Below are 20460 nucleotides of genomic sequence, written 5' to 3'. Positions count from 1 at the left end.
AAACCTTCTGTTTCCCTCAGGTCTAACAGTGGATGATATTGATGTATTTGAAATTAATGAGGCTTTTGCCAGTCAGGTGAGTGCAATTCTTTACAAATTCATTTTACCAAAAAATGACCCAAACTCTCTTAAGTGTTGGAAGTTAGGAAAGGAGAGGAGCTCTATAGTGCCTTTGAGCAATCCCTGATGGGCATCTCCCCCTTACTAATACTCCACAAGGAGAGGTGCTCTACAGTGCCTTTGAGCAATCCCTGATGGGCATCTCCCCCTTACTAATATTCCACAAGGAGAGGTGCTCTACAGTGCCTTTGAGCAATCCCTGATGGGCATCTCCCCCTTACTAATACTCCACAAGGAGAGGAGCTCTATAGTGCCTTTGAGCAATCCCTGATGGGCATCTCCCCCTTACTAATACTCCACAAGGAGAGGTGCTCTACAGTGCCTTTGAGCAATCCCTGATGGGCATCTCCCCCTTACTAATATTCCACAAGGAGAGGAGCTGTACCGTGCCTTTGAGCAATCCCTGATGGGCATCTCCCCCTTACTAATACTCCACAAGGTGCCTCTACAGTGCCTTTGAGCAATCCCTGATGGGCATCTCCCCCTTACTAATACTCCACATGTACAACACATCATTCCAAGCAGATACTAAAGTAGAAGCGAAGGATCATTCAGGCCTTTCACAGAACGATGTTGGAGGATTTCTTTACCCGTGTCAGTCCAGTCGACACCACAAGGTTTCACAGGATGTGCTGTGGGGGTGTCGGTTTTTTAGAAATCTGAAAACAGTTGAAAAAACTTTGAAAAAACAGAAGATGCATTATAAAGTAGATGTTTTGCTGTAAAGTGTAAGGTGGTACAATGGTACACGCAGTGACCGAAGGGGATATAGCAGGGCACTAGCTCTGTTCTCTGTTGCAGGCCCTGTATTGTGTGGAGAAGCTGGGGATCCCTCTGGACAAGCTGAACCCCAGCGGAGGGGCCATTGCCCTGGGGCACCCCCTGGGCTGCACTGGGGCTCGACAGGTGGTCACGCTGCTCAATGAGCTCAAACGCAGGGGCAGAAGGTGAGGTGAAAAAGAGTACTATTACAGGCACTCAGATCATAGGAGCAGATACAGGGCAGGTTAATGTAACGCCTTTCCAGTAATCATTTATACTTTGACAAATGCTACAGAACAGTGTTTACAAGAAACATGTTGCTTTAACTTTGCTGGATCCTGAGTTGTTTGTATCACAGCAATTTTTTTTTTTTTTTGTTAATTCACACATCAGAAATCACCTGGGGATGCATTTGAACTGTTCAGCTTTAGAGCACTCGCTGGGAGGAGGAGAATTCCTCTTGTATACATGTAGTGCTTCCATATCTCTCTCCCTCCTGCAATGCTGCTTCTCTTTCTCTGTTCCTCAATTCTCAGTACTTACATGACAAATGAGATTGTTTCATTTTACTGCCTTCAGTGAACCCACAGAAACAAGTAACTTGTCTTTCTTTTCAGGGCCTATGGTGTTGTGTCCATGTGTATCGGAACTGGAATGGGGGCCGCTGCAGTCTTTGAGTACCCAGACCAATCAAATCTTCAGAAAGTATAGTTCAGAGTGCAATCAAGTTAGCACTAACCAATAGCACTTTGTAGCAATGGAGATCTGAAGAGGGTGTTTGATATAATTGATTGCATTGTTATTGTTTGTCCTTTTGTAACAATACCAACACTAATGAGTGATAAGTTAGAGAAGTATAATGGGCAGGTGTCGAGATTGTTTAGTTACTGGCAATTTCATTTCATTTGCAACTGCAAACAACAATAACACCATTTATAAATTATAAATAAAGTTTAATGGATATTAAAATCACTTGACAGAAAGATGACAAGTCACAGCTGAATTGTAAAGTATAAATGTTCAATTACAAATCCCTTCAATTGTAATACAGTAGTAACAGACAGAGAAGAATGAATTCCTCCACTGTAGCCGTCACTGAAATAGCAGCCTTCAATCAGGTAGGCACAAGGGTCTGGTTAGTAATTAGGATCCCATTGAAATTGAACTGCGGTGAATTCCTCTCTGTTGCATCAGCAGGTATCTGTGAGTAAGGATTCAAATCTTTCATCATGTGATCCTCTCCCCCTGATCTCTAATGTAACTGGCCCTTCACCAAGCATCCCGTGGACTGTTAGCATGGCTTTATATTCAGTGCTGTCTCTGAAAAACAAAAAGAAGATTTCATCAAAACACTCCTGTAACAATCAGGAGCTAGTGTGCTGTGCTGTGCGTAGAGGCGGCACGTTTTGAATCCTTAATCAGTCATTAGATTCTGTAGCAGTTCAGGCCAGTTTGGCATTCTCAAAGCTCTGCAGGGGTAGTGTCCTGCTTAGATGTTTTTAGTCATTTGTTTTGCAGAAGAACTAGGATACCAGCCCATGTGCCAAGGCAATAGAAGTGCCCCTGCCCTGATTCATTCTCAAACATTAAGCAAGCCTGTCGGTGAGTACCCTGCAGTGAAGCTGATCTGAAGTGCCACTCTGCTGGCTGAGACGTGGACGCTGTGAGCACCGAGAGTCCCGCTGTGTGGAGACACTGCAAATACACCAGGGGTCTCGCCATGGTCTGCAAAGGATACAAACAAACCAGCTTCATCAAGACAGCTAACATTTAGGTACTGGGTATATGACACTGGAAAATGGAGCAACTCCATGTTATTAACAAATGCAAATACTTTGTAAATAACTGCCATGCTATTTTTAGAAGTACTACAATTCAGGCAGTAAATCCTAGTTTCTCTAATCACACAATCTATATGTATAAATACTACAATAAACTATTATTTCTACATAGCTGAAGCTTGATTTATAGTTACATAACTTACAAGTTCACATAACTAGTTATAGCTACATAACTTACAAGTTTCATATTATTAAGTGAAATGCACTTATTCATGCTGTGAGGTGAGAGAGTAGTAAATGGAGTGTCCAGACAGTAATTTATGTGTACAGAAATAAAATAATTAATTTTTATTATCTATACACAAATAAATAATTAAATAACAAAAGAAAACAAAACGGTGTGAGGGAAGGAGTGCAGGGGTGAAATCCAAAACGGATCGTGAGAACTCATCTTTAATCGTCTTCGTGGCGAACCATACATAAACAAACAAAAGACAAAAGAAATGTTAGTGTTTTCAAAAAATCCCGCTGCACCAAACTAGTCTCTCCCTCCACCCGTTACTCCTCCTATTTTACTTTCGGACCAACCCCGAACACAGTAGTACGTTCCCTTTAGTATGTAATGTCCCGCCTCTGTAGTCAGTGGAACACCAATCCCCAACTGACAAGTGTCCTTATCCTTCACTTGACTCCAGTGGCTGGAATTTACATACTCGTACTTCCGCCCCTCACCAAGGTGCCGCCCCTAAAAAGATGATTTTTGCCATGGTCACGAGATCTTGGTAAGGGAAATCCTGAGTTGGTTTGATGCCATCTACTGTTGGGAGGCTGAATCACAGACCGAAATCCCTTTGACTCATCACACTTGCACACTAAGTTCACTCCTCTGAGAAAGCCAGCAGACAGCATAATGTAATTGTTCATCATTACCTATCGGAGCCGTCCAGTAGCTGTTGGAGCCGCCTGTGTTTGACAGGAACACTTCCTGAACCCGGGTCTGTCCCACGTGTACGTGGGGGGAGAGCTGCAGCACTGGCACTGTGAGGTGCGCACACAGTGGGACAAGCTGCAGCACAGACAGGGAGCAGGACTTTACTGTCTGCACAGACAAGGAATAGAGCTTTACTGTCAGTACAGTCAGGGAGCAGGGCTTTACTCTCGGCACAGTCAGGGAGCAGGGCTTTACTGTCAACACAGACGGAGTAGGGCTTTACTGTCAGCACAGTCAGGGAGCAGGGCTTTACTGTCAGCACAGTCAGGGAGCAGGGCTTTACTGTCAGCATAGACAGGGAGCAGGGCTTTACTGTCAGCACAGACGGAGTAGGGCTTTACTGTCAGCACAGTCAGGGAGCAGGGCTTTACTGTCAGCACAGTCAGGGAGCAGGGCTTTACTGTCAGCACAGACAGGGAGTAGGGCTTTACTGTTAGCACAGACAGGGAACAGGGCTTTACTGTCAACACAGTTAGGGAGCAGGGCTTTACTGTCAGCACAGTCAGGGAGCAGGGCTTTACTGTCAGCACAGTCAGGGAGCAGGGCTTTACTGTCAGCACAGACAGGGAGCAGGGCTTTACTGTCAGCACAGACAGGGAGCAGGGCTTTACTGTCAGCACAGTCAGGGAGCAGGGCTTTACTGTCAGCACAGTCAGGGAGCAGGGCTTTACTGTCAGCACAGACAGGGAGCAGGGCTTTACTGTCAGCACAGTCAGGGAGCAGGGCTTTACTGTCAGCACAGTCAGGGAGCAGGGCTTTACTGTCAGCACAGTCAGGGAGCAGGGCTTTACTGTAAGGGAGCAGGGCTTTACTGTCAGCACAGACAGGGAGCAGGGCTTTACTGTCAGCACAGTCAGGGAGCAGGGCTTTACTGTCAGCACAGTCAGGGAGCAGGGCTTTACTGTCAGCACAGTCAGGGAGCAGGGCTTTACTGTCAGCACAGACGGAGTAGGGCTTTACTGTCAGCACAGTCAGGGAGCAGGGCTTTACTGTCAGGGAGCAGGGCTTTACTGTCAGCACAGACAGGGAACAGGGCTTTACTCTTAGCACAGTCAGGGAGCAGGGCTTTACTGTCAGCACAGTCAGGGAGCAGGGCTTTACTGTCAGCACAGTCAGGGAGCAGGGCTTTACTGTCAGCACAGTCAGGGAGCAGGGCTTTACTGTCAGCACAGTCAGGGAGCAGGGCTTTACTGTCAGCACAGACAGGGAGCAGGGCTTTACTGTCAGCACAGACGGAGTAGGGCTTTACTGTCAGCACAGACAAGGAACAGGGCTTTACTGTCAGCACAGTCAGGGAGCAGGGCTTTACTGTCAGCACAGTCAGGGAGAAGGGCTTTACTGTCAACACAGTCAGGGAGCTGGGCTTTACTGTCAGCACAGTCAGGGAGAAGGGCTTTACTGTCAACACAGTCAGGGAGCAGGGCTTTACTGTCAGCACAGACAGGGAGCAGGGCTTTACTGTCAGCACAGACGGAGTAGGGCTTTACTGTCAGCACAGTCAGGGAGCAGTGCTTTACTGTCAGCACAGTCAGGGAGCAGGGCTTTACTGTCAGCACAGACTGGGAGAAGGGCTCTACTGTCAGCACAGATGGAGTAGGGCTTTACTGTTAGCACAGACAAGGAGCGGGGCTTTACTGTCTGCACAGTCAGGGAGCAGGGCTTTACTGTCGGTATCATGTCAGCAGTCATTTGTTTTTCAACAGCTGTAACCAGTTACTGCTTTTCCTGTTTCCAGGTAATATAGCCTGGTCACAGTCAGGAGCTCTGGAGCTCTGGTGAACTCATCAAGACCAACAGCAAAGTGTGGAGTGGAGGGGGGTGAACTCACCAAGACCAACAGCAAAGTGTGGAGTGGAGGGGGGTGAACTCACCAAGACCAATAGCAAAGTGTGGAGTGGAGGGGGGTGAACTCACCAAGACCAACAGCAAAGTGTGGAGTGGAGGGGGGTGAACTCACCAAGACCAATAGCAAAGTGTGGAGTGGAGGGGGGTGAACTCACCAAGACCAACAGCAAAGTGTGGAGTGGAGGGGGGTGAACTCACCAAGACCAATAGCAAAGTGTGGAGTGGAGGGGGGTGAACTCACCAAGACCAACAGCAAAGTGTGGAGTGGAGGGGGGGATGACCCGGAGGGGGCGGCTGCTGGAGGTCAGATTTCGCAGTTCCACACTGGTCTAGAACAGAGAAACAGAGACCTGCTAACAGCACAGAGACTGAGGAGATGGATTACTGTTCTGTAATTGTCTATTTCTTTTCGGTAACACTTTATATTAAGTGTCTCTGATTACTGTGTATTTACACAGTAGTTACATAGTAAATACATGTGTAAACATTATTCCAATTCTATCATGCATAGTTACAATGTACTGAATTTACTGTGCTTTATTACACGTTGCTGTTCTTTCTGAATACCAAAGTAAATCTTTCTAAGGCTACAGTTTATACAGACTGACATTGTGCTTTAACGTATCATATCACTTTACTCTGTCCCACATTCCTCCTTTCAGGTTAACCCTTGCAGTCATTCATTATTTTAGTCGAGCTGAAGAATAAACTCCTTTACTGAGTATAGATGAGAAAAGGACATTATTTTTACATGTATTTCTACACTCGCTCAGACTGGGAACTAGGAGTCCTGTGAGGTTCCAACGTGATTTCTGATGGCAAGTGTTAACATGAGATATTGTGCTAAAACTGAGTCCCACCAGGAATGAAAAGATTAATAATGAGCCTTCACTATAACCCCACCTCATAAATCTGACCAACTCGATAGTTTGTGAAGAACACCACAGGGGGATTGGCAAGAAAAGCTTGAATGGGTTCATAGGGATCCCTGTGGGTGAAATAAAAAAACATAACATGATAAAAGCACCTTTCACCCAAGCACTGCATGGCAAGACAGGCGGAGTACGCCCCTATTACATCATTTCAAACCCTGGCTTTCATACAGACCACAGCTCAGTATCAGTGCCTGAGGGGCTACTTGCATATGAAAAGATAGACACTGGGATTGGTGCCGACGCCTAACCTGTTCACATGGTTACAACAGAAGAGAGTCCTGCTTTATATAGCAAGATGAAGACAGAACCCCTGTGTCATCATGGTATATTGGAAATGCTCCTGTTGCATATAAAAGCTGGCATATATACATATATCTAGATAGGATCATGGGCATTGCAGGATTGTTTTGTGGGCGTCAGCTGATTTGGTTATGGTTGCTCAAATAAGAGGCTGTATGAGTGCAGCAGTTGTAGAAAAGAAATGTAGCGTGAGCTTTGAAGGCTGCACTGTTCCCATGTCTTTACTGGAAGCAGACTTGGGGAAGACTGACTACAATGTCAATAGATTTTTTTACAAACAAAACTGTTTGGAGGGGGCTCCCGAGTGGTGCATCCAGCAAAGGCGATCCATGCAGATGTGCCCTATAGCCTGGGGATCTCAGGTTCAAATCCAGGCTATGTCACAGCCAACTGTGACCGGGAGTTCCTAGGGGGCGGCACACAATTGGCAAAGTGCTGCCCAGGTAGGGAGGGCTTAGGTCAGCAGGGGAATCCATGGCTCACTACACAGCAGTGTGACACCTGTGGTTCTGCAGTGGAGCTTCCAGATCTGTGTTGTCCTCCAGCACTATAGGTCTAGTGGCCTTGCTGTGGATTCACAGCATGTAAAATGACAGATTGGCAGGAGCACATTTCAGAGGACACATGCTCCAGCCTCCATTCCCTGAGCCAGTGGGTGGGTTGCAAGCAGTAAGCCAAGGATACAGATAATAAATGGGCATACCAAACTGGGGAGAAAAAACAGGGTAAAAAATTGGCAATGACTACATTTATTTTTGAAAAAAACTGTGTTTGGTTCGGTGGAAATATATCTGCTCAGGTTCACAGCAATAGCAACCACATATACATCTAGATTTACTAGCATTTTTTTGTACTGCAAAGGTTGTTCCAGTAATGAAATGTTGAATGTTGAAAAATCATACTGTGTGAAGTGGAGCTTCCTTCAGACTCCCCAAAACCCCTGTTATTAACAGACAGATAAGCACTCAGACAGATAGGCAGTTATTAGCAGGTGCAGTGCACTTGTTACAGTGAAGGATCCAATCAGAGGCTTGCCGCTGTTACCTTTCCTCCACCACCATCCTCTCCACCTTTCTTGGGGGGACGATCAGGGATTTTCCACCGCGCTGGATGTGTGGAGATTGGAAGCGGGGGTTCTTTATAAAGTTGTGGCGCTTATCAAGGTTAGCGAGGTCTGCTCACTCCTGAACTCGGTGACTTTCATTCATCTCATCCTTCCACGCAGGCTTTTTGGCCACACTCCATTTCTGAAAAGGTACACAGGGTCACTTTCAGCAAACCTCAACTTAAGACAAGACCAGTGTTAACTGCAACAGACGACTGCTGGATAACACGGGTGCAGTGCAGTTCAGTAATAACTGGGCTCCGGTATACAGGGTGCTTTCTTTAACCTGAGAAAGCACATGGAAGTTTTAAACACTTTTATGACTGTGGCAGACCAGAGCTCTGCCCTTTATAAATTGGCAGGGATGGGGTTAAATTCCCCTACCTGCCTGGGTTTATTGTGTTCAGGTGGCTGGGGTTGATTGGAGTAATTAACAATCAATCAGCACTCAGCCACCTGACATAAAAGGAAGCCTCAGCTTCCCATTAAAGAGGAGGGAGCTGAGGAAGCAAGCTGGTGTTTGTGCTTGCTGGTTTTTGGTTTTGTGATTTTTGTATTTTCGGATCCAGTGAAGGCATCGCCCAGCCTGGAAATCTTTATTTTTGTAAGTCTTGTTCTGTATCTTTCAATTTTTTGCTTAAATACCTTTGTTTTGGCCCTTGTGCCCTTTTATTTTGTGTTAGATTGTTAATAAAAGTAGTATTTTTTTGAACTGCAGTCTGTCTCTGGGCCTCTATCCACTCGCCAGCCTGTCACAATGACCTATTTAGAACTATACTTATACAAGCACACACTGAATTGCATACAGTACTTTTAACAAATAGTGTTTGAACTGCAACAGCAACTTGAGCCCAACCCCACTGGTGGAGGAGTCTCCTGCTCTTACTTGGCTTGATGATTTTGTTGTCCTTTCCATGTGTTCAGGAGATGGGGGCAGAGTTAGAGAAAGGTCTGACCCCTCCAGCAATCTCTCTGCAGTTTCTTCATGGGGTGGAAGCACAGTGCAGGCGTGCCTATGGAAACTCAAGGTTACATTGGTAAAGCCTGCAGCTGATTTCCCTAAATAAAGAACATTAGAAAGGTTTATTTTTTTAATAAGAACAATACAACAAAGGCAAAGTTTCATGCAATTCCATCAGTCTGATGACACTGGGACCTGTATTGTCAGAAGTGTTTTAGTTTACAAAAATAGATACAAACAACACAGTAGTTTAAATGCATGTACACTGAGCACCTGTTTTGGAAACATGGAAGTCTATGTGATATTATAATACAGAGGGAACAATCTCACTGGCTAGCAAGTGTTACACCTTTTGGAACCTCTTTGCCTGATTCACTTCACTATCAATAGATTTTGGAGTGGGTGCAGTTCTACATTCTATAAGCCCAGTAACACACTCCAGGGTGTTCCAGTGCAGTTCTACATTCTATAAGCCCAGTAACAGACTCCAGGGTGTTCCAGTGCAGTTCTACATTCTATAAGCCCAGTAACAGACTCCAGGGTGTTCCAGTGCAGTTCTACATTCTATAAGCCCAGTAACACACTCCAGGGTGTTCCAGTGCAGTTCTACATTCTATAAGCGCAGTAACACACTCCAGGGTGTTCCAGTGCAGTTCTACATTCTATAAGCCCAGTAACACACTCCAGGGTGTTCCAGTGCAGTTCTACATTCTATAAGCCCAGTAACACACTCCAGGGTGTTCCAGTGCAGTTCTACATTCTATAAGCCCAGTAACACACTCCAGGGTGTTCCAGTGCAGTTCTACATTCTATAAGCCCAGTAACACACTCCAGGGTGTTCCAGTGCAGTTCTACATTCTATAAGCCCAGTAACACACTCCAGGGTGTTCCAGTGCAGTTCTACATTCTATAAGCCCAGTAACACACTCCAGGGTGTTCCAGTGCAGTTCTACATTCTATAAGCCCAGTAACACACTCCAGGGTGTTCCAGTGCAGTTCTACATTCTATAAGCCCAGTAACACACTCCAGGGTGTTCCAGTGCAGTTCTACATTCTATAAGCGCAGTAACACACTCCAGGGTGTTCCAGTGCAGTTCTACATTCTACAAGCCCAGTAACACACTCCAGGGTGTTCCAGTGCAGTTCTACATTCTATAAGCCCAGTAACACACTCCAGGGTGTTCCAGTGCAGTTCTACATTCTATAAGCGCAGTAACACACTCCAGGGTGTTCCAGTGCAGTTCTACATTCTATAAGCGCAGTAACACACTCCAGGGTGTTCCAGTGCAGTTCTACATTCTATAAGCGCAGTAACACACTCCAGTGACTTCTGCAAATAACCGGGTGCCATTCAGGGTAAGTTCCCTGTAAGTTAACAGGAACATCTTAAAATCAATTCTATACTGCACAGGGAGCCGGTGTAAAGATGCCAAAACAGGGGTAATATGTTCACTTTTCAAGATGATTCAGTAGGATGGAATGGTCTACAGTATCAAAGGCAGTGCTTAGACTGAAATTGAAACTGATGGAAAACCCGAGTCAGAGCTTATCAGCGGATCATTCACAACTCTGACAAGGGCCGCCTCGGTGCCATGTGCAGCATGAAAACCAAACTGAAACGTCTCGAACATACCTTTAAGAGTTAGAAATGTTTGTAGTTGACTTGCAACAGCTCTCTCTAGAACCTTATCTAAGAATGGTAGGTTGGAGATTGGCCTATACTTATTGAGGACTTTGGGTCCAAAATGTGTTTCTAAGCATAGGCTTTACCACAGCGACCTTAAGAGCTGAGGGAACTATACCAGAGGAAGGTGAACCATTTCTAATGTTTTAAATGTGGGTATTAATATCACCAAGAGCATCTTTTAAAGCACAATCACACACTCCAGGGTGTTCAAGTATGGCCCAACACCTTCAGGCCTGGGCTGTTCTAGACAATGTGTGTGTGATTTAATGCTGACAAATACAATAGAAACAATGTGAACAAAGATAGAGCATATTTATGCATGTTAGTGCTGCAATATTTAAATCTAGATTTATCATTAAAAAAGTCTTAAACAGGTCAACCAATCAGACTTGAAAAGCAGGTTACCTAACCTATACACTGACATCAGCAAAATGAATATTAACTGATTAAATATGTGCAGATGACAGTGGGAATGGTGGGGTTAGTGTTATACAAGATCTATACTCCTGAATGTCAGTGATTAGCACTAATTATAGAATTATGTACAGTGGCTCTCAAAAGTATTCACCCCCCTTGGACTTTTCCACATTCTTATTGTGTTACAACATGGAATCAAAATGGATTAAACATACAGCCAAAGCCACACTGGAGTGGCTTAAAAACAAAAAGGTCAGTGTCCTGGAGTGGGCCAGGCAAAGCCCAGACCTCAATCCAATTGAGAATATGCGGAAAGAGTTGAAAATTGCAGTGTCCAGATGTGCAAAGCTGATAGAGACTTATCCAAATAGACTCATGGCTGTAATTGCTGCCAAAGGTGCCTCTACCAAATATTGACTTAAGGGGGTGAATACTTATGCAATCAATTATTTTCTGTTTTATATTTGTAATTAATTTAGAACAACTTTATTTTTCACTTTGACATTATGGACTTTTTGTTGATCAGTGGCAAAAACTCCTAATTAAATCCATTTTGATTCCATGTTGTTACACAGTAAAATGTGGAAAAGTCCAAGGAGGTGAATACTTTTGAGAGCCACTGCATAGTTCTTTTCTGGTTGTGCTTTTCCTCAAGATATAAGTAACAGTCAAAGGTGAGCCAGTTACCTTTGGGAGCTGTCGTCTGCAATGGCTGCTCTTTAATACAGTCCTCTGGGCAGATCAAGTTGTGTTTTGCAAGAGTTTATTATCCACGCACCACCGGGAAGGGCCACTCAACTGCAATTGGAAAGATACACAGGACACGTTTAATTACCTTGTCCTTTGTCAATAATGCTGATTTCCAAAGAGCTCAATTGAACACACCAGTAATAACCTGATTCTCTCCCCATTTCTGACAACAAGGAGGTCTGCCTCCATATATTGATCAACCTATCCAAGTGGAAGTCGTTCCACTGTTATACTCACTTGGTCTAATAGAATAAAAAGCAGCACACTGTTCTAGAAATAATAATCTTTTTATGTACAGATAGTGGGTGTACCACTCTACCAAAAGTGAACTGTCCTTCAGAAAGGCCAGCAGTACAAAATCTGCCTCCACTCTATGTTATCTATTTGAAAAACAATAGAAGGGAACCTTTTTAATGGCATACTTGTTATGGAGACAACAGTAAAGGAGACTATTTTCATCTGATCTGCTGATAATGGCTTTCATTCAAAGCTCAGTAGTTCTGGCAGCACCATGGATTGGGATGCTTCATGAAGGTAAAGAGAAATCATTCATCAAACTTCTTAAACCAGTTCTGTACGGTGACGGTACGCTCCATGTGTCTAGCTGTGGATCTATCAGTACCATCAAACTCACTTTGCTAAGCCACATTTTAACACAAGGCCTCCAGAGACAAGAGGCTTTTTTGTGGTAGTCCTGACTGTTATACTGTACCGGGAGGCAGGCCCAGCCTGTGGTAGATGTCTCCCGCCTCCTCGATGGCCCTGTTCAGAGCTCTCTCCTCCAGAGCTGTGCCCCTTCACCCAGGCTGAGGACAGTCCTGACTGTTATACTGTACCGGGAGGCAGGCCCAGCCTGTGGTAGATGTCTCCCGCCTCCTCGATGGCCCTGTTCAGAGCTCTCTCCTCCAGAGCTGTGCCCCTTCACCCAGGCTGAGGACAGTCCTGACTGTTATACTGTACCGGGAGGCAGGCCCAGCCTGTGGTAGACATCTCTCCCGCCTCCTCGATGGCCCTGTTCAGAGCTCTCTCCTCCAGAGCTGTGCCCCTTCACCCAGGCTGAGGACAGTCCTGACTGCTATACTGTACCGGGAGGCAGGCCCAGCCTGTGGTAGACGTCTCTCCCGCCTCCTCGATGGCCCTGTTCAGAGCTCTCTCCTCCAGAGCTGTGCCCCTTCACCCAGGCTGAGGACAGTCCTGACTGCTATACTGTACCGGGAGGCAGGCCCAGCCTGTGGTAGACGTCTCTCCCGCCTCCTCGATGGCCCTGTTCAGAGCTCTCTCCTCCAGAGCTGTGCCCCTTCACCCAGGCTGAGGACAGTCCTGACTGCTATACTGTACCGGGAGGCAGGCCCAGCCTGTGGTAGACGTCTCACCCGCCTCCTCGATGGCCCTGTTCAGAGCTCTCTCCTCCAGAGCTGCGGCTCGAGCTCGGGCCTGGATGATGTGTTGCTCCAGCATGTCAGCTTCTGCAATCCTCCTGTTGTATTCTGAAAGAACCTGATTGGGGATCACAGAACAGACAATGATAAACCAGGCAGCCGTTCTAAAATATACAAGCACTAAAAGACTGAGACGAGTATTTGTAATGTCTAATATAGTACAGGTCTGAGTTGTACTGATCTGGCATCTGCTTGCTTGTTGAGCACCATTATTGTTGAGCCTATTCAAAAAGGTCCAGGTAATAAAGTAATCCCAAATTGCCAATGTCTTGCATGTAAGAACTAAAGTTTCATGTGTCAAGATCTCACACCTAGTCAGAGCCTGAACCACTTGACTCTTATTGCAAATAATGAAAATAGAAAAGAGAGGGCAATAATAAAACCGTGAAGCAGCCCCCAGGACGGGGTCAGTACATGATGGGAAGCCTGTTCCAGCTCCAGCCCTCTAAACAGATACCTTCTGAAGCTCCCCCACGTATTTGTCATGGTAGCTATTGCCTCTCCTGCATGATTTCTCAAGGTTGGCTACAGTGTCCTTTCCTATAACGTCAGTGGTGTACAGATCCTTGAAGATGCTGGCAAATAAATGGGAGATGTCCTAGCAAGGAAGAAACATATAGAGAGTGTGATGATTGTTTGAGGGAGATGTCCTAGCAAGGAAGAAACATATAGAGAGCATGAGGATTGTTTGAGGGCTTGCTTGTGTTGATCTTTTCAGACCAATACTGCATGTGTCAAAGATCAGAGCACTCACTGGACAGTATACATCTCCTTTGCTTGTTAAAACATATAAAAACTGTTAACATGTGGTACAGTATTTTAAATCATTGTTTCAAATTTAGCACAAGGAGCAGTGAGTCGGACTAGAAGACACAAATGGAAGCACTTTTTTTTTTTTAAAGTTCAGAACAAAAGGCAAAACAGAGAAGTTTAAAATAGAATAGCTCTGATCACATGACTATTTTCTTCACAAAAAATTACAAAACAAAAATTAGACCTGGATTGACTAAGACGTTGCCACAAATATAGTTTTTCACCAAGTCCAAGCATGGTTGCAAACAACTGGGTGGATAAATAACTCTGGATTATTTTAAACTAGATAATGAAACATGTCATAATCACTGTATAGAAAGCTGCATGCATGTACTCACTTACTGTTAGCGTGAGGCCAGTTTTACCAGATTTTCAAAAGCACCTTAGTGTTGTTCCATACAACCCTTATTAGAATAAATACAGTTAGTGTTGGTGCATTCTCTAGGTTGGCATATTTGATAAAGGCAACATATTATGGTAATATACAGTTCAGGTATGGAAATAAGACTCCTATTGCATAGCAGTTTCACTTCCAGGTTTTAGTACAAGCTTGATTAGTCACAGTCTATGGTAAGAAACTCAGGTGTGTCTTATTAAAGTCATACTGAAACCTGGAATGGATCAAACTGTTATGCAATTAGTCTTATTTCCACTGCCGCAGAGTACTTCATTTAATACAAATATATACTGTATCATAAAAACCGTGTATTTATTTTATTATTTATTTTTATTACATTAACTTAAAAGACAAAGCATTACCATGTGAACTGATAAATGTACAGAAAATGCAACAATAGCATTCAGCTATACAGCTCATTTGATTTATAACCAAAACAGGTTTTTCCAGATTCTTTCATTCAAATCCCATGATGTGGTAATGTAATAACACCCTAAGACTTCCTCTAGAACAACATGTTAATATGAATCAGGGCGCCCAGCTCTGAAATGAAAGGCATCAGCTGTTCGTGTTTCTTACGCACCATGAAATTCAAAGTTGTGGGGAGGGCTTCCACTTTGAAACAAAATATGTGTTTCATCTTTGAATTATGACTAGTTTTATTTAGACCCGCGCTGCATGACGGCACTTCTTCACAACAAAACTAAAACCACAGTACATTGATTAATTCAGACAATAAAAATGCAGTTTTGCAAGTATCTCGAAGAATGTGTTCATAAACTTGTTATTCAGCAAAATAATCAGAGCAAGTCAAGTGACTCCTTAGTCGGACGTTAATTCCTCCTACTTTCTTCCTCATGCTACTGTATTATGTTTGAGGTTTGATTTCCATAGTTTTGACATTGTCGACATCAATAGCAACTATGTGCTGGCAATATTGAATGAGTAATGGGGAGAAAAAAAAATCTTCTGCAATGAATCCAAATACACTGTTGCTGTTTGAATTATTTCAGGTGTTGATGCGAATAACAAAAAATAAATAAACTAGGCATAACCGAAGCCTGTCCAGCAAGAAGTGTTGCATTCCTTTCAAATGACAGGGCTCTGTTTAGTCTTTTTAGAGGGGAGACACAGAGTGAGGAACTGATAAAACCCCTTTGTTTGTAAGCAAGTCACCTCTTAATTGCAATAATGAAAGTTGGAGGACGATGACAGTGCTGTTGGTATGCTGTGACACTGTGGTTATGTATCATTTTAAATGTCTAATTAGTGAAATCAATGACTCTTAAAATACTTCACTCCAGAAAATGTTGCAAGCATAAAAATAATTTAAAAACTTAGATACATTGAATACGAATGTGATAAACTAGAAAAATTCAGAGACAGGGTTTTTGCATTATGTGTCCTTATTGGAAATTCATCAAATCTGTTTCTAATCATAAGAAATGAAGTACACCCATGTTACCGGCTTACCGGTTTCATAGCCAACAGAGTGATAATCATCCCTTCTGTAATTATATACCTAACCCTAACCCCAGCCCCAAGTGCCAGTGTGTTTATTAGTGTTTCTCAGTTGAGTACAGTAAAGCTAATGTAGCAGCACTATACACTGCTTAATGAAAACCTTTAAAACCATTTTTTAATTGGGAAAACAAGTTGAAATTCTCTGTATCACATAGGAGAAACTATTTTATAAAAATGTTGTGCACATTGAGACAAGGTATTTCAAAGCTGATTCAAAACTGAAAATAGTTTTTAATTTAATTTTTTACCAACAAGCCTTGACACTTGTTATAAATAACTGGTCAAATTAACATTGCAAGAATGCTGCATTAGGTGATATACTTACTGTATATTAAGCAGATAGTACACTGCCAGTATTCTTAATCACTATACAAAAGAGCCGGGCTCATCTGTATTGGTGGCTATTCCTAACCACTATTCCTAACTCCAGTCAAACAAAACTCTGCACAGGCTAAAAGTCAACAACAAACAATATATTTGGGCACTTTTAGTATGTTTTGAAAACAATGACTGCTTATATCTGTTTAAACACTACAAGGACTTGGCCTGTGTCCTCATTAGATAGGTTTTGTCCAAGGTTCCTTCCTTGTGGAGACTCTTTTGACCCAGAAAGCACTATAAACCTGTCCACTGATACACACACACACACACACACACACACACACGCACTGATACACCTACATACACACTGACACACACAGACGCACTGATATACACACACATACAGAGTCATTTTGTTCTGTATGTACTGTATAGAGCTTTGTGATACTTTTGTATAAGAGTATAAGGAGTTTATTAATGCAGCTGATGATTAGTTAACAGATGTATTGGGTTTTCAGGTTCCATCGAGGAATGCAGAGCGGAGACACTTGGGAGCGCACTTGTGGGAATGAGGCAATTAATTCATTATCTGCGTGCACAGTATAACAAGTGATGGTAATTAGTTTGAAGGTCGGGCGTGGCCGTCACTTGCTAAGTTTGGAAGACGCTAATAGGGCTACTTTGTAGGTTTATATTATGTCGTAAGTTTGTTTTAAGCGAAGCACTTTTTAAATAACGAAATGCTTTTTCATTTGAAGCTTCTACCTCCTGTGTGTCTTTGTGAAATAAGTTATATTCGAGTTGGAACACGCTACATACCTAGAAAGGATGCAAGCAATCCTGACCAAAACAGTGCCTTGCTTGAATAATACAGGTATGTGATCAACGAAATAAAGTATTGTCCCTGATCACTGAAAGAACAAAAGCTAGGGGCTAGGGCTGTGACCGCAGAACGCTCACAACCGCACAATACATAGTCTTTGTGTAGGTGAAGTCAGCGGCTACATCACTACGTTTTGAAGCCGTATCTAACAACAGTGGGGCAAATAACCAAGATGGGGTGTGTCTGTCCGTACAGTGAAAATAATGTAACTGTTAAACAGTGATAACTATTTACCTCGTTGACTACCTGCTCTTGCAATTTACCTGTCGGTAGGCGAATGTAGTTTAGGGTAGTTTATTATTATTATTATTATAAATATATCCCTTATACGTATGAGTTATTGTTTAAAGTTATAAATTAATGTAAATTTAAAACATATTTCATGATCATGGTTTTAGTTTTTTTTTTTTTATTATTATTATTATTATTATTATTATTATTATAAAAGATTCACAAACCTGAAAAGGGTCCCCTGCATTTTTGTATTTCTATTTTTTTTTTTTTCATATAGTCCAGTTCTTTACACGTCCTGCATGCAGAGGTCTACCAAGCCAGGCTGCTGATGCTGTGACTCGCTTCACCGCTGATAGCAATCCAGTCGATGGGTGTGGATCTGGTGGATGACACTGACTGCACTAGACGTGAGAAAGACGCTGGTCGAGATACTGCTGAGAAACATCGCGTCCTGCACTCTTCTTATTTGTCTAATAACGAAGGGGTCATTGCTTGACTGCACCAGGTTATTGCAACTGTTTTTATGAGTTAGTATTAGATTATCTTATTACCGCCAAAGTGCACACGATGGAATCAAACAAAAACGCGAATGGGCACGGTAAGTTTTGTTTTTCCAATTTTAGTTTTGAAACAACTGCAGATACAAAAGCCACCTTGTGTATTGGTTTGTCATAATTAAAAGGATGTTTAACATGGAATGTGTGTAGCTCTGAATTCAAATAGAATGGCATTGCTCTCATTGCTTGTCCTACACTGGATGAGGAAGGAGACAGCTCTTGAATGACTATGCGACATTACACGAGGGTCTGGTTCCTGTTACCCTAGATCGACCCCGTTTTGCCAAATGCCAGTCCTGTACCATAAATTGAGCACAATTTGGCTAAATCAGGACACAACATTGCTGCAACAGACGCGCAGTTTGAATCTGTTGTAACATCATCAGTGTTTCTATAGGATCTCTAAAATGAGTCTAAACTTGTAGACATAAAAACAAACTGCGAGGTTCTGAAAGTGTTTAAAACGGTTTCGTGGGTTAAAAACCTAGATTACTGTTGCGCGGTGTTGAAGGGTTTGGTTATGTAAGTTTGAGGAATGTCTTGCCCTCGCTGTGGGTGAATGTTGCACACACCCAGGCAATGCCCAGAATTACAGACCGCCTGTATAGACCTGGCAGTATTGCGACCGAGGGCAGGCACTGTGTCATACTTGACCAGTTTGTTGGAACTGGAACGAGGGGATGTTCTTTCCTTGAACTGGATTCGTTCACGACGTCAACCCCTTCACCCTCACCAGAGTCGGGGCTTGTTCAGGTGTGCTATAGTTATACCGAGTAGTTGAAAACATAGCAGGAGATGTAAATATTTGACATACAAATGTCCACTGTTGAGGTACTAAGAATCCAGCAGGTTGGTTAGGAATACCATTAATGTAACAGTGAAGCGTGTATTGATGAAACGTACAAGGACAGTGAAAGTTTTTTCCTTAAATTTCCGTTAGACTTTAGACTCTACCCTGCAATGCACACACTGTCATGTCCATGAGAGGATCAGGTATTCAAACTGTCTTTGACTTGAGGTCAGACTCCCTGCAATGCACACATTGTCATGTTATTAATGTCAATATTATATCAGAAGGCTCTATTCAATTAAAAATAAGATTTGATATTAAATACGATTGGCAAGCAAAAATAAAAATGCGAGATGTTAACCAAAAATGTACAAACATATTTAATTTTAGTGGAATAAAGTAACAAAATAATAATAAAATGTTATTGAACAACAATAATACTACAAATAATAATAATCATAATTCTAGTAATATCAAGAAATATACTGTCGCGTGCACGGGGGAAGGCAGCAGCAGGGCTGCTAGGTGATGTAATCACACACAAAGACAAGCCCGATACACACTCCTTGCAGGGAGCCGGCTCTCTTGTACAGTGGTATCGGCGCTATGTTTAGTGCCAGAGGTCGCGGGTTCGCTTCGCCTGTGTGTGGATTGCCTGGTCCTGTGTGATGCGTCTGCCTGCGGGACCCGAGACCTTTACAATACTAATATGAGGGTTTATGTAGTTGTATTTTACTGCTAATATTTTTTATGTTTGAGGGATGGAGTAGCTGCAGTGGGATGTATTTTATTTCTGATACATAATAACATGACAAAGAGAAATGGATAATTAAAACAATCAAAATACTGTTCCTGTTATGAAATAATAATGCTATTATTCTGGCTAGATAACAGAATTAAGTGCTTTTAAAATAAATAAATAAAGAAAAACAAAAAACATTGTAACTTTCTCATTTAGAACATAAGAACATAAGAAAGTTTACAAACGAGAGGAGGCTGTTCGGCCCATCTTGCTCGTTTGGTTGTTAGTAGCTTATTGATCCCAGAATCTCATCAAGCAGCTTCTTGAAGGATCCCAGGGTGGCAGCTTCAACAACATTACTGGGGAGTTGATTCCAGACCCTCACAATTCTCTGTGTAAAAAAGTGCCTCCTATTTTCTGTTCTGAATGCCCCTTTGTCTAATCTCCATTTGTGACCCCTGGTCCTTGTTTCTTTTTTCAGGCTGAAAAAGTCCCTTGGGTCGACACTGTCAATACCTTTTAGAATTCTGAATGCTTAAATTAGGTCGCCACGTAGTCTTCTTTGTTCAAGACTGAACAGATTCAATTCTTTTAGCCTGTCTGCATATGACATGCCTTTTAAGCCCGGAATAATTCTGGTTGCTCTTCTTTGCACTCTTTCTAGAGCAGCAATATCTTTTTTATAGCGAGGTGACCAGAACTGCATAAAATATTCAAGATGAGGTCTTACTAATGCATTGTACAGTTTTAACATTACTTCCCTTGATTTAAATTCAACACTTTTCACAATGTATCCGAGCATCTTGTTAGCCTTTTTTATAGCTTCCCCACATTGTCTAGATGAAGACATTTCTGAGTCAACAAAAACTCCTAGGTCTTTTTCATAGATTCCTTCTCCAATTTCAGTATCTCCCATATGATATCTATAATGTACATTTTTATTTCCTGCGTGCAGTACCTTACACTTTTCTCTATTAAATGTCATTTGCCATGTGTCTGCCCAGTTCTGAATCTTGTCTAGATCATTTTGAATGACCTTTGCTGCTGCAACAGTGTTTGCCACTCCTCCTACTTTTGTGTCGTCTGCAAATTTAACAAGTTTGCTT

At 42.8% G+C, this 20460-nt stretch overlaps 2 protein-coding genes across 2 annotated transcripts in view; both read left to right on the top strand.

The window, feature by feature from the left end:
• The window catches only part of acaa1 (acetyl-CoA acyltransferase 1), a 33621-nt gene extending 31126 nt beyond the window's left edge, over nucleotides 1-2495 (top strand). Inside the window, exons 10-12 of the mRNA XM_041246806.1 lie at nucleotides 21-76; nucleotides 922-1067; nucleotides 1500-2495. Coding sequence (XP_041102740.1) covers nucleotides 21-76; nucleotides 922-1067; nucleotides 1500-1593 — 296 coding nt within the window. The 3' untranslated portion in view covers nucleotides 1594-2495. The remainder of the gene's footprint in view (nucleotides 1-20; nucleotides 77-921; nucleotides 1068-1499) is intronic.
• Nucleotides 2496-17669: 15174 nt separating this feature from the next.
• The window catches only part of LOC121314028 (1-phosphatidylinositol 4,5-bisphosphate phosphodiesterase delta-1-like), a 43535-nt gene continuing 40744 nt past the window's right edge, over nucleotides 17670-20460 (top strand). The window contains exon 1 of the mRNA XM_041246800.1: nucleotides 17670-17863. Coding sequence (XP_041102734.1) covers nucleotides 17833-17863 — 31 coding nt within the window. The 5' untranslated portion in view covers nucleotides 17670-17832. The remainder of the gene's footprint in view (nucleotides 17864-20460) is intronic.

The sequence above is a fragment of the Polyodon spathula genome, chromosome 4, assembly GCF_017654505.1.
Source record: "Polyodon spathula isolate WHYD16114869_AA chromosome 4, ASM1765450v1, whole genome shotgun sequence".
NCBI lineage: Eukaryota > Metazoa > Chordata > Actinopteri > Acipenseriformes > Polyodontidae > Polyodon > Polyodon spathula.
The sequence above is the reverse complement of the archived record's forward strand: the minus strand, read 5'-3'. Positions and strand labels throughout refer to the sequence as shown.